Source organism: Apteryx rowi, unplaced genomic scaffold, assembly GCF_003343035.1.
Source record: "Apteryx rowi isolate R43461 unplaced genomic scaffold, aptRow1 scaffold_19, whole genome shotgun sequence".
Taxonomy (NCBI): Eukaryota; Metazoa; Chordata; class Aves; order Apterygiformes; family Apterygidae; genus Apteryx; species Apteryx rowi.
The window spans coordinates 4,322,262-4,336,032 of record NW_020448196.1 but is presented as its reverse complement, the minus strand read 5'-3'; the positions used below and the strand labels follow the sequence as shown (position 1 = coordinate 4,336,032).

Below are 13,771 nucleotides of genomic sequence, written 5' to 3'. Positions count from 1 at the left end.
CTGGGGCCACGCCGGCGGCCGCCTCCGCAGCCGGCTGCCGCTCCCGAGAGGCGCCTTTGTGTGGGGCCCCCCGGCGCCGGGGCGGCCGCCTGCGAAGTGCTGCGGTGCGTGGCCGCCTGCTCAAACCGCCGGCTCCCTCGCCCGCCTGCACGCACGCACGCACGCACGCATGCACACATGCGCTTTTTTCCTTAAAACAATCCCCCAGTGCAGAGGGAAAAGGCGGAAAAACCAAAAAAACCCACGGGAAACGCGGCGATTCAGCGGCGGCGGGACCAGCCGGGCACCCGGCACTGCACCGCCGGGTCCTAAATAGTGGCACGGAGCCACCAGCCCTCCCACCCCATTTGCAGCGGTGACGTGGTATTAGCGGAGAGGTTAATTAATGCTCGGGAAGACTCACCTGGGGCAGGAGGCGGGATGCAAAGTCGGGCCCCGGGTTAGCTCAGCAAGGCGCCGGGGCTTCGCCGAGGCGCCCAAGGGCTTCCCGAGCTTTTGCTTCAAGAAACCCCTGTGCAATCACAGCAGTGCACAGAATTATTATTTTTTTTAATGGCTTTCTGTTCATTTGCTTTCAAAGCTGGCTGGTAGACGCAATAAACTCAGGGCGGCAGCTGAGGGCACGACAGCTGCTCCAGCGCGGGGCAGGCGCGACCCGGCTACGCTGCTGCGCCGGATGCTGCTTCCGCACTAGGGGGGCTATTTCCAGACGTAGACTGAAAAGCATCAGCAAAGCAACAAAAAACCCCAATGCAACCAGAAACAGCCACCCTTAAAATCCAGTACTGTCCCTGTTATGACCGATACGGAGGTTTATATCGCACAAAGTCCAAGCAAACCCATCGCGGAGAAGACAACGATGCTTGTGGACCTGCTGCACCCGGCGGCACACTGCCCCCGGGCGCCCCGAAGGAGCACCCGGCTGCAGCCCCGAAATCGCGCTGTTCAGCCCCATATTGGTAGCAGCCGGTCTGAGAGGAGGCAGGGAAGAGCGCTCCTGGGAGCTGAAGCTGCAGGATGAATTTCAACGCTGCCAACCGGCCCTTTCATTGACAGAGCTCCTGGAGTCCTGCCGTAAGTTGAGTCTCTCGAGCTGCATTTAAAAGCCCAACAACCGCAACCGCTTTTGAGACTCCCAGCTGCCAAGGAAAACCTGGAAACAGGGCTTGCATGCAAAGCAAAAGATCAAAAACCAGGTGAAGAACAAGGCCAGCCCGAGACGGGATTCATTTTTCGGCTCTGCCAGGTGCAGAAAGGCTGGAGTCAGCACTGCCGGGGTTCAGCCGTCAGCATCGCTGCAAACCTCAGTACAGGTCTGCCCGCTTCTGCAGGAGCCCAGACCACCCCCGCGAGCCAGGCCGGGGACCACAGCACACGCGGGGAGGGGGGTTATCGCTCCCAAGCGAGCAGCCTCGGGGGCTCATCCTTGTCCCACGCAGCCCGTCCGGGCTGCGCGAGGCTGCTCGGTGCCCTGCACCGCCTGGGCTCAGCGCACGCTCGAGTGCACGATCGCACCGTGGTTTTTCCTTCGGCATTTCCCAAATGAGGGCTACCCGGACCAAACCCAAAGCAGCCTCAGGAAATTAACATAAAAGACATTAAAGCTGCACTTTAATTATATATATATATATATATATCTAATATAACTATATATTGTGGCAGGACAGGGCAGGTGCTTCAGGATCAAAACATCCCAGAAAGGCCATCGGGAACCAGCTTCCACGCAGCGAAAGGGCGCTGAGCTCCCTGCACCAGCCAGGTCCACAGGATCCTCCCCGAAATCCCTGCCCGCGACGGCACAGCAGCCTCCCACGTGACGCGAGCCCCGTTCCCGACTCGAACAGGAACAGCTAAAAATATCGAGGGCGCTTGCTCCCCCGAGCACGCGGCTCAGGAACGTTTCCGTTCAGTCATTAACCTGGTGAAGCAGCTGGTTCGGCTGCGACCCATCCCGGGATTTTGGAGGTTGCGGCAGGCAACGGCCGCCGGCGACTCGGGCCAAGCCGCCGGCTGGCGCAGCGCCGTGCAGAGCAGCGCTCCCCCCTCCAAAACCGCGGGGCTCTGGGGTATTTTCTAAGCGATCTAAGCCAAGCGACCGACGCTATCGCCGTTCGCGCCGCCCGAGCGCCGGCGGCTCGCGCTCGCTCCAGTGACTTTTTGTTCGGAGAGGTCAAGAAGAGGCTGGCGGCTCGATTCCCATGGCTCCGGGCCGTGGCAAGTTTTCCCCCCTCCTTTGAGCTCTGCCCCGACCAAATTTTCTTGTCATAGCGCACAAAATGCGATGAGGGGGCGGCGCGATTAATAACGCGCAGCGCTCCTGACCCATAAATCTCCGGCGCGCTTCACAGGAGAGGCAAGGACCGACGCAGGTGGCCTTGCCCGGGGTCACGCAGCCCGTCCCTGGGGACGGCCCGGGAACCGAAACGCGGGTACGCCAACTCGGTACGCGGCTCGGCACGGCCGCTTGCGTTTGCTGTGTCTGCTGCACGTCCTTAACGAGTTACTAATAGCGGCCCAAAACGCTGCAGTATTTCAGCGGGGCTCCCGAAGCGCTCCAGAGCCAGGGATCGGGCGATCGGAAGCGTGAACGAACGGCAGAAAATGCAGCACAGCCAAACGCCGCCGCACGCTGCTCCGCCGCTGCCCCGGCATCGGGGTTTTCTCACTGCCCTTTTGTTTGCTCCATCCCCGTTCGCGGCGCACGAGGTTTTTCCTCCAACCTGCCGGCAACAGGTTCCGTCGCTCCCGCGCTCGCCCTCCGTAGCAATGCAGCCACTGAAAGCATCCCGAGGCAGATGTTTCCCTGACCTTTCACCCAAGACTAATTCAAGGGTTTTGCTGTTTTCCTTTCTAAGCTAAGCTGCCATCTGCCACCGCAGGCGCAGATGACGCGCCGGGGGCCGCGGCGGCGAGGGGGCTTTGTCCGAACGCGGGGCGGCTCAGCCCCGCGCAGGCGCCGCGTGCCCGGGGGACCTCGGCGGGCTGCGAGGAGCGTCCCCGCGGCCGAGAACCGCCCCGCTCGCAGCACCCCTGTGCACGCCAAGGGCGAGAGCAACCTCCTGCCCTGCCTCCCGGGCGTCACCTCTAGGGCCACGGCAGGGGTGGGGGCAAAACCCATTCTGGGCTTAAAACGGGCAAAACGAACCAGAAAGCCACCTGAAAGCCGCGTGCAAGCTGGAGCACGTGGGATGTGCGGGAGAGCCCGGGGACCCCGCCGGAAAGGTCCCGCACGGGCGCAGGCGAGGAGCCGGGAGGCTGCCGGGGAGCCGCTCCTGCCCTCCGCAGCTCCCAGCCCGTGTCCCGGCTGCCCCCGCCGTCCCCGCCATCACGTCGCCTCTTCCTCTCCCTCATCTGCGGGAAGCGTGAGCGGCTGCGCTCCTTCCCCCAGGGAGAAGCGCCGTGGGAAAGCAGCGGAGGGGCCGTCCTTGGGCCTCCGTCCGCACGCGCCAGCGATGCTCCGGCAGCGCGGCCGTGGCGTCGAGGAAGGAGTTCAGAAGTCGCGACCGCGACCTCGGGTGGTCAAGCCGTTTCCAGCGAGCCGCCACCACGGGATTGTCACCTCCGGTGCTACGGAGACGTCGCGCTCTTGCCTAACGTCTGGGGGACGCTCGCTCCAGCACGGTCCGGGGCGACGCAGAATGAGTCACGGCTTCGAGGGGCCAAACGTGAGCTGGACTACTTGGATCTCATCTATTTGCTAGCGATAGCTAAGGAAAGAGGAAATAACCAAAAGGAGAAGCTGCCTCGGCTGCCCACGGCTACGACACGCTGCTCTGAGCCGCCGAGCGGCGGCACGACCGCGCTGACACTGCCCGCGCCCCTCCGCAACCGTCGCCCTTGCAGCTGCAGCCGCCTGCGTTCGCATGCCCGTTCATGCCAACACCACAAACCCAGCAGTCACCAGACCTTGGGCGTTCGGGTTTTTTTTCCTACTGTCAGACATCCACCCATAGGAGTCACTTTTCCAGTCGTGCCGGTGGCTTTTTGCCCGGCACAGGCTGGGATCGACACCCCAACTTTCTCCCAAGGTTGCACCTCTTCCCCCAACACACGTTTCTTTGGCGCCCGGTGCGGGGGGCCCTGATCCCCGGCAGCTCCAAGCCCCAATCCCGGTACCCTGCGAGGAAGGGCTGGTGCTCGCGGGAGACGCCTCGGCGTCGCAGAGAGAAGGGATTCGTCTCCTGCTCTCTCTGCGCCCCCTTTACCCGCACGCGCCCAGCCCCAAGCATCCTGCCGCAGGGTCTGCACGGCCGGCGGAGGGCAGGGGACCTCCGGCGTGGAGGGACAACCACGGCCCCGCCGACGCCTCCCGCAGCAACAGCGGCGCTCTTATCACCGAAACCCGGGGCTAGGCTGAACCGGCCGGGTACTTTATAAAGTCCCACCCAGGTCTTGCTTTATTAAACACTCCGGGACACCAGCCTGGGAAGAAAAAAACAATTTCATACAGGGAGGCTGGTTGGCAAAGCAGCGGGTTGCTTCGAGTGACATCAGGTTAATAAAGCCAGAGCCGATCTACAGTCTTGTTTAATTAAAAAAAGCAAACTGCAATCCCAAGTCTTTGATGTGTTTTTTTTTTGTTCCATTTCGTTTTTGACCTAGCCCAAGCCATCTAATTGAGATTTTTAAGACCCAGACTTTCATCTGGAAAGAAACTAAAGGAATTCCCAAAGCTGGATATGCTCATGGTCGGGGCGAGGGAAAAACGTGCTGGAGCCGCTGCTGTTCTCACTAGCATGGCGGGGAGAAGAAAAAAAAAATTGCTTTGTTTCTTGAGTAGACATTAGTCAGGACAGCGTTGGAATCAAAGTTCCCATTGTAATGAAAAACAATATAATCCCATTACTAAGCAAAGCGGCCAGGCTATTCACCAGCAACAGCAACCAGCTACCTGGGAAGGAGCTGCTTTTCAATGGAGGTTCATTCACAATAAACATGAAAGATGTCTAAGGAAGAGCCCAGGACAAAACTCGCTTCATTCCCACCCTCAACAATGGGTACGATGAATTTTTGTTTTCCCAGTTGCTTTTTTTTTTATATATATATATATCCTCTGCCGGTGTAAATCCCTATTGTTTGTGCGACGGGACCGGTCTCCCCCGCCGCTACCCGCTCGCCTCCGCCGCGCGCTCCCCTCTTGCCACCGTTCTGCAGCTCCTGCGAAACGAAGGCCTCCTTTCTGGGGACTGTTTGGAAGGAAATGCTTCCAGAGCTACCCACCCTGGCGACATCCCTGGAAAACAAAGAAAACAAACCCCTTGCAGAAGTAAAAGCTCGTTTTAGGAGGACCCGGCTGCACTGTCCGCAGCCGTGCCCGGCTTTCGGGCCGGTTTCGCGTGCTCCGGGCTCCGTTCGATAGCGCCCGGGGCTCTGGCACGCGCTGCAGCGCCGGTGTCACCATCTCGCTACGGCATGACAAACTCCTTTTTTCCCCCCAAACCGAGTTTTGGCTAAACACGGAGCTGCCTCATCACCATATAAGGAAAACTCCCGCCAGGAACACGTGTGGCCCCTATATCCTACCCTTCTAATCCTGAATATAAAACCCGAGATTAAGATCTGAACAGCTACCAAGAGTTTAAACAACCTATATTTAGCTCTGATATTTATACATAGGAGGAGAGGGGGATTTTACGGAGCGCATCGGCGCCCGCGAAGGGCAAACCCCACCGAAAGCCAGGGCGGTTCGCGCCGGGAACGTCTCGGTGGAGCAAGCCGCACAGCCAGGAGAAGACGGCCAGGAGGAGGACGACGACGGGGCAAGGTGGCTCCAACTCCCCTCCAAATCCACAGGGCACGCAGGAAATCGCTGCCTTTTCCTCCGAAGCCCCCTAAAAACAGCTACGAGCGACGGCAACCTTGTCCCCCCCCTCGACGCAAGGAGCCTCCCGAGAGCCGGGAAACGCCGCAGAGGTCCCCGAGGCCGATGCTACTGTCGCCGCCGGGTTTAACCAAGGCAACAGCGAGCAGCGGAGGGAAGACGCCGCCTCCGGCACCTTTCGCCTGCAGAAATCCCTGTGTCAACACGCGGACGGGGCAGACAAAGGGCGCCACGGCCCCCGGCCGCATTCCTCCGCCGCGCTCCTCGGAAACCCACCGCCGGCGGGCAGCGGCGGGCCCTGCGAAAGGGCCGTCTGTCGCCCTGCCTTTTGACTCCGGGGCCGGTGTCTAACATTTTAATGGGAGTGAGGGGCCGGGGATGGTTTTCCCCCCCCTCCTCCTCCCACCCCCACCGCAGCCGAGGGACACGGCTGCGCCGGGCCGAGCTCGGCACGCTCGGCGCGACGCCGCTACCCGCCGCCGACGGCCGCATGCCTCCGCGGGCCCCCCGAGAGGAGGCATCCAATGGTTTAACCGCCTCCAAAAGTCCTTGGGAGGGTCTTTTTTTAAACTTTCTGCACAAGGATGCTCGGCACCGCACGCGGCCGAGTCGGGCAGGGCGAGCGCGGGGCAGGGGCTCGCTCTGCCCTCCGCTCCCCAGGCGCGCGCACGCCTCCGCTCAAGGGCAGCAGAAGGCTGCTCTCTGGAAATAAATCGCGGCATGCTCAGAAACGCTCAGCCGATGCCCGGGCAGCCGATGCCAGCAGGACGCTCGAGGTCCCTCAGGTCCCCGCGGTGTCACGGCGTCGGCGCCCTGCAGGAGACGCGTCCAGCAGAGCTGCTAACCACGGCTCCGCGGGCAAGCGGACGCGGGACGGAGCGGGTGAGAGAGCAAAGAGCACGAACGCCAAAAGCTCCTGCTTCCTCCTCTCAGGAAGGGTCCTTGGTGGACACACGAAGCACCACATCGCAGCCCAGAAGGGATGCGGTGGATTAGCCGGTTGCTTCCCCAAAACTCAAAGCACCAAGGCAGTGGCTGGCAGGGTGCTTTGGCCACCCAAAAGCTCCGTAAAAGCCCAGGACGAGGAGGAGGAACCAGCATCAAAGGCAAAGCGCAGCTCTGCAACCCCAGCCTGTGCAAGTCTCTAAGCCTGGGACCGATCCTGCACAGTCCTGGGAGGCCCAAGCAAAGCCTGGCACTGCAAGAAGGGCAACTCTTGGCTACGCTGACCTTAGATCAGGCCCAAGGCAACACGGATCTCCACCCGGGACCCCAGAAAGGTCGACAAGAGCGCTCCTCTTTGGCGGCTCAGCCCTCCCAGCCCACCGCCGCACGGCGGTTTGCCTGCAGCGTGCCCCATCTATTAAACAAGGGCAATGTTATAGCATCATTAAAACTTAATAAATCCATTTCCCTATAAATACCATTAAATCCAGTTTTTCGGAAGGGAATTAGGGTGAAAACTTGTTAAAAGAAAATGATTTACGCACAAATAAATTTTTGCAACTTGACCGAGCGTGAAAGTTTCCCATTAAAATGCAACTCCGCTCTCTTTGCTGGAAACGTGCAAGAACCTAAATAAACAAGGCCTAAACATTAACTGTTTAACTGACTTTTCCAATATTAACTCCGGACTGCCGTGGGGGAAGGGGAGGACGTGCCGGGTGAACGCCAAAACTAGGCATTAATTACTGCACGAGGGAAACGCAGCCCGGCTCGGGTCTCCCTGGGGTTATGCTCCGAACGGCCCGTTTCAGGGACACAGGGGCTGGTGCTGGTTTTTGAGCCCCTGGACGCCGGCGGCGAGGCGAGCGCCGAAACGCCTCCCACCCGCTGCTGCCGATCCCACTGGGGGCGATGCCGTGGAGCTCATCGCACCCGCGGAGCTCATTGCACCCGCTCCGCGGCCGGCCGGCTCCCAAGGGTGCTGCTGCTCCGGCTGCGGCCGAGGCAGCCTCTCCCTCCGGCAGCTGCAACGCGGCACGGCTGCGCCGCGCGGGCGGCCGCGAGCACGTGCTTCCCAGGGCCGCTCCGCCGGTGCGGCTTGGCTGCGCAACAAGAATCGAACGAGAGGACCGGGAAAGCGGCGCTTCAGCCTTCAAGCGCTCCGGCGCAGAAACGGACGGACTGTGGAGTCCCGATGCACGGTCCAAAGTCGTCACCCGGAGCTCGGGGATACTTTAACCGCGGAGAATGCTCCGTCCAGATCCAGAGCGGACCAGCTCTCGCCTACTGCGCCCTGCGGCTACTCCCTAGTTAAACACACTTATGCCCCATAAATTGCACATTCCACTCATGTACGCAGGCTGTTACCGTTCGGGACACCTCGAACACGAACAAAACGAGGGTCACCGCACCTCCGGGCCTGGAAAGAGCAAGTTAATTTCCAAACAATGTTATTTTAAAACTTGCTAAGTGCTTGCTGATTATGTTATCCAGCCCCTTAATTGGCGAACGGCTTGATCATGGAATGACTTATCCGTGTTTCCCCCGTGCAACATGCTATAAACTGCAATGGCCTCGGAGCAGAGACCGGTGTGTTTAGCGTCAGCTGGGACAAACGAACGGACTCATCCGGGGCTTGCGTGGGTGGAAACAGCCCTTCGCAGTCAGGGGGTTGTAAGATGGAACGGAGTTAAGCGAAATAAAAACACAGGCCATATGCCAAAACCAGTGCTCTACGGAAGCTGTGCGAGGAGCAGACCTCCCGCATCGCAGGGGTTCCCGAGCACCCATCTGGGCAGGACCGAGCACCCATCCTCCAGGCTTTGCTCGGGCCAGGACCCCCAGGACCTCAGGTGATTACGAATAGCTCATCCCCTCTGGATCCTAGGGAGCTACGGAGCGAGTTCCTCTCAGCTGGCATTACCCCACCTTTCCTGCTCATCTCGGTGCCACAGGTACCACCGAGGGACCTACTAAGACATCTTCTCTTGAGCAGAACCAGCGCTGGCCTCCAGCCCAAACACAGCACAGCACAGCTGGCTGGGAGAAGTCCATCACAGTTATCCAGGCAATGTGTGCGTGTGGGGGGGGCAAAAAGCCTCAGACCAACCAATAAGATCCAAAGGCAAGGTGGTGGGGGTAAGTGGGACCACTTGAGACAACTAATAACCATGAAGACACCTTGCAGAGAGGAGGGACTTAAATAGAGATTTTTCTAGAAAAGAGCTAAAAATCCCACTGCTGTCCCAGTGGCTTCACCAGCTGAAGTTCTCAGCAAAGTTTCTCCTTCACTGGAATCTGCAACAGGTGACGCTTTTGTATTTCTAATCTACCCTCTTACCCGTTTCCACCTTGTTCTTTCCGAGAATGAGATCAGACTTGAAATAACCATCAAGAGTTCTCAACATGGCTGAATCACCGCTCGGCTAGTTCTTTAAGAGCTTCCTCTGGTTGATTGTTCAACACTCCACCCTCTTCCTCTCCAGCACCGAGACTGCATTTTTTCTTTGTTATTATTTCATGGAAATAACGTTGGGTTAAAGCACATGAGAAAAATCAGACCAAAAGGAAACTTCCGCCCTTTGCAATGAGATAACAATGACTGAGCAGTTGAATAACTCGAAGGGTAAAGCGAGCTGCAAAGCTCAGATCACTCCTCCGTCTTCCTGGTTGTCTCCAGAAAGAGGTTTAAGCTAAAATAATCATCTCTCGCTGCTGTGGTCCCTCCTTGAACGTTTCTTCCCAACTCACCCATTGCCCATGGCAGCTGGCAGTGGTGACGTACCTTAGCTCTGGGACTATATCCCCGACTGAACTGCAGTGCTGCACTGATTCATAAACAGAGGAAGTACTTTAGCAAACTGACTTTTCCCCCTTTTCAGTGCAAGCCTAGCGATTAATTTAACTTATTCCTTTCCTTTGCAGCCTGTTTGGCTTCTCTGGGCGAGATTACGACAACGCAGCCGCAGCCTTCCGACTTTAATAGTGAAACGCCGGTGGAGCAGCGTTCGAAACTCAGCCCTCTTTCGTGCCATCTGCTTTTAACTAGTGGAACAGGGGAGGTCCTGGGAATAAAAGTCACGTGGCCCAGCAATCTAGAATCAGCCCTACTCATTTGCAGCGATGCCAGTCAAAATCATAGTTATCCGAAAGTCTAATTAGGAGCTATCACTGCAAGCCCAAAGGATCTTTTGGAAAACCTCATTCTGTCTGGGAAAATGTCTTAGTCAAAGAGGAGCCTTTTCTGGAAAGCCACAGCTCACCAGCACCATGAAACCACACTCCCAAACGCCGCTGCAGCCAGCCACCATCTGCTGCGCCAAGCCACCCAGAAACCAGACTTTTTAAAGCTACAGGTCTGGCCCGAGCGCCGTGCGTGGAACAGAAACACCCCACGCCTTCGGCTAGGGGCCTGACAAGGTGCACAAAACTCCACTGCCGCTCCTAGCGCTCAGCGATCCTGCTACTCCTGCCAAGATGGAAAGCAACTCTAAAGGCTGTTTAATTAGGCCGCCTCCGTTGCAAGCCCTCTAGCCGATCAAATGCCCAGTCCTCTTCATTCAATTAAAGCTCTGTGTGCCCCGGATTGCCTGGCAAGGGGACAAGCAAGATAAGGGACCTGCAGTCCTGCAAACTATCACTGTAAAATAATAAAGGCAGAGAAAGCTCCTCATTTCACACCGGTGATTTCCTTTCTGTAACAGGACTGATAACTCCAAAACTGAGTTATCAGAGTCGTCTTTGAGTAACCCAACTAGCTCTCTCCTGCGACAAACGCCAGGACGCTCGTCCATCGGAGCAGCTTCTCCTTCATACACTATTTATTTCACTCCACTTTCTAATTGGATTTGTGGGGAAGCACAATGGAGCTTTATGGCCAAACTTTGTTAAGTGCCAGGCCGAAGGGAGATGTGGCCAGCAGCCAAAATGGTGCATTTCACGCAGGCGCCAAAGGGCAGTGCCAGCTTTTCTGCGTCTGGTATCTGTGTTCTTGGCTCTGCTTTGTTTAAGAAGCTTGGAAGCAAAACTCCTCGTAAAGAGATATTCAAACAAGTGAAAAACAGGATTTTGCTAGCTGCTATCAGATACTTTGAAAAGTTGCATCTCATCTAGTCTGTCAGTACCTCTAATATCTGCCTTCACTGCCCATTACACGTACGCTGTATGGGACAACTGTTTCAACATAATGCGAGCGTGCACCTTAGCTTCCTGCAAAAATGACTCACACATACTTGCAAAGCCATCATGGTGCCTGCAGTCATAAGAGTCACTTATTTACAGCTATCAATGAAGTTCTTTAAAGTTAACTTTTTTCTCTTAAGAAAACCCCACAGCCCTACTTTGGGAGCTTTTCCTCTGCATAGAGCTCTCACACATCAGATCTAATTAGATTCCATCACCATCTGCACATGAAATGTAAATCAGGAGTTGCAGGGACTTAAGAAAAAAAGGAAAGAATGACCACAAGGAAAAGGAGGGGTGTAAGGTTGGGGAGGGGGATGGAGGGTTGGGCATTCTGGGAAGCCATACATGATTAGTCACACAGCATTAATCTGCCTCCCTTAACAATAGCTGCCGAATTTCGACCGAATCCCAGCTGTCGCTCTTTGAATGAAAGAAAACAAGATTTAGAGCGTCAAGCGTTGGTAAGGGCTTCTGTGCAAAAAAAAGTGGCGTGCATTCATTAGTAGCTCACAAAGGGACCCAGCCTTTGTCCATTAAATTGCTCATGTGCCTGATTGATTTGCTGATTTATTTTCACCAAAGGGTTGGGGGGCTCAGCTCGCAGGAAGGGGGTGGGAGGTGCCCAGCTACTGCGCAGAGTAACGGCGCCCAGGCAGATTTGCAAAAAGCAACACACATTGTCAAGGAAAACTGCCATTCAACAGGTTGGGATTGGAAATGCCTTCAGGTTTCTCCACAGAGAAGAACTTCCTATTTGGAAATCTGGGGTGGGTGGGAACATCTCCCTGCCTGCTCTCAGCTTAGGGCACGTTTAACAGGCGGAGGGGAAATCTGGCCGGAAAACAGAGCCTTGCCCATTCAGATTTCTTTTATGGAATAGTTTTAAAAAGGGAGCTGGAGTCTTATTCATTTCTCTCGGTTATTGTTCCCTGGGAGCCTGGAGTGAATCGGCCATCGCTGCGGTGGGTCGGTTGGTCCTTCAAAGAGTCCCAACGTTTTACACATCCGTTTCCCCACAATCAGCTCGGAGAAAGCTCCTGCATGTGTGCCAGATCCTGCAAGGAGCCCTGGGCTGGATCCTCAGCTTGGCACCAGCTTCGGCAGAGCTACGGGGAGAAGGTGGCCCTGCTTTCCTGCCTTTCCGAAGGCCCGCACGGAGCGTAGCCCCAGGTCGAGCCACGCCAGAAATGACGTCTCAGACGTGTATGGAGATGTCCAGAGAACTGTGCTGCTAACTGCTGGGGTGCAAGGGACCGAAAGGCAACGCTCCAGGATAGGAGGGAGCTGGGCCCGCAGTTAACTTGGACACAGACCACCCTCCCGCCGTCCAGCGAGCACTGCAGGCCAGGGCCTCGCTCCTGCTCCATCAGCGTCAGCAGGGCAGCCTGGATAGGTAACACCACAAAACATGGCCCTTTGCCCATGTTTTTCCACCCAGCTAGGAACAAAGCCCAATCCTGCCCAACTCGCGGCGACTCCTACACAAGCAGGTTATTCTTGCCACTCAAGGGAAAAAAAACGCATCGTGCCCTATTAAATCCAGAGCCTTCAAAGCAAAGTCAACACGCATGTCAATACTTCGGTCTAGGGAGATGAAAATCCTCTGGCTCCTCCATACTTACTGGCACACCTCAGTCCCGTTCAGGAAAGTTTCACACTTGCCCCCGTTGAGGCAGGATTCGGCAAGCTGCGTACACCGTAAACCTGCAAAGAGGAGGAGAACGTTAGCCACAGGGCAGGCACCGGGCAGCAGGAGGGGACGCCGCCGGGTGCCCTCGCGGCGGGACTGCCGGGCGCCCCTCGCTCCGCCAGAGCGGGACAAGCCCCGGAGCGAAGGGCGACCCGCCGCCAGCAGCACCCGCCGAAGCCTGGTGGCCACCACGAAGCCTGGTGGCCACCGTGGTGAGAAGCGGGACCCTGCGAATGCTCTCTAGGCAGAGGAGGGTTCAAAAAGCAGGCGGCAGCCGCCCGGCCCCGGCTCCCAGCGGGGAAAGGCTCGCCTAAAAATAACCTTGTGGTGGGTTTGAGACTAGACTCTGCCTTCTCGACACCCTCCCCAGGGCCCAAGAGGAGGATTGACAGAGAAAAACACCAGGTCAGGCCCTTGAGTGACAAATGCCATTTGGGAAAAACCATACGCCCGAGGGCCCATTAGTTATCATTAACTCGGTAACGAAATGAGTCGCTCGTCACAACTTGCTATGAGTAAAGGTTTCAATGTCTGGCCCTCTGAGCCAAATTCTGCACAGTTACCACAGCAACTCACTGAAAGTACCAGAATCGCTTCCGATTTCTAGCAGGGCTCGCCGTTCCCCTTCTCTTCCTGCACTAGCGTTTCACGGTAACTGGTTCTGTGACACTGCCGCGCAGCCGGAGCAGTTTCAGACCACAGTAATTTCGGCTTCGCACCCCGACAGCCCAGACCCGAGCGTCTTCCCCGAAGGGCTGCGGAGCACCACGCGTCCCCGGCGTGGGGTCCCGGGCGTGGGGTCCCCTCGCGGGGTCTCGCCCTGCGCCGCTGGGGACGGGACAGGACGGGGCGGGCGGTGGGGGCTGCTCCGGCCCCGCAGCTCCCCCTCCGCCGGGCCGGGCTCCGGGCCGAGACCCCCGGCCGGGCCGCCCCGGTGCCGAGCGGAGCGGAGCGAAACCGGCCCCGCTGCCGCCCCTTCCCGGGGGGCGCCCGCAGCGCCCGGCCCCCGGCGCACAGGGGCCGCGGGGCATCGGCGCTCTCGCCACTTTTAGGGTCCTTTTCCCCGGGCCCGGCGAGCCGCCCCCGAAGGTCCCCCCGCACTTTGCGGCGAGGCACCCGGACCCGGACCC

At 57.8% G+C, this 13,771-nt stretch overlaps 1 protein-coding gene across 1 annotated transcript in view; it reads right to left on the bottom strand.

Annotated features, from left to right (window-relative positions):
* NOTCH1 (notch 1) overlaps window positions 1-13,113 on the bottom strand; it is a 40,597-nt gene extending 27,484 nt beyond the window's left edge. The window contains exons 1-2 of the mRNA XM_026062071.1: window positions 13,090-13,113; window positions 12,574-12,881 (exon numbers count right to left, since the gene is read on the bottom strand). Coding sequence (XP_025917856.1) covers window positions 12,574-12,881; window positions 13,090-13,113 — 332 coding nt within the window. The remainder of the gene's footprint in view (window positions 1-12,573; window positions 12,882-13,089) is intronic.
* Window positions 13,114-13,771: the final 658 nt, after the last annotated feature.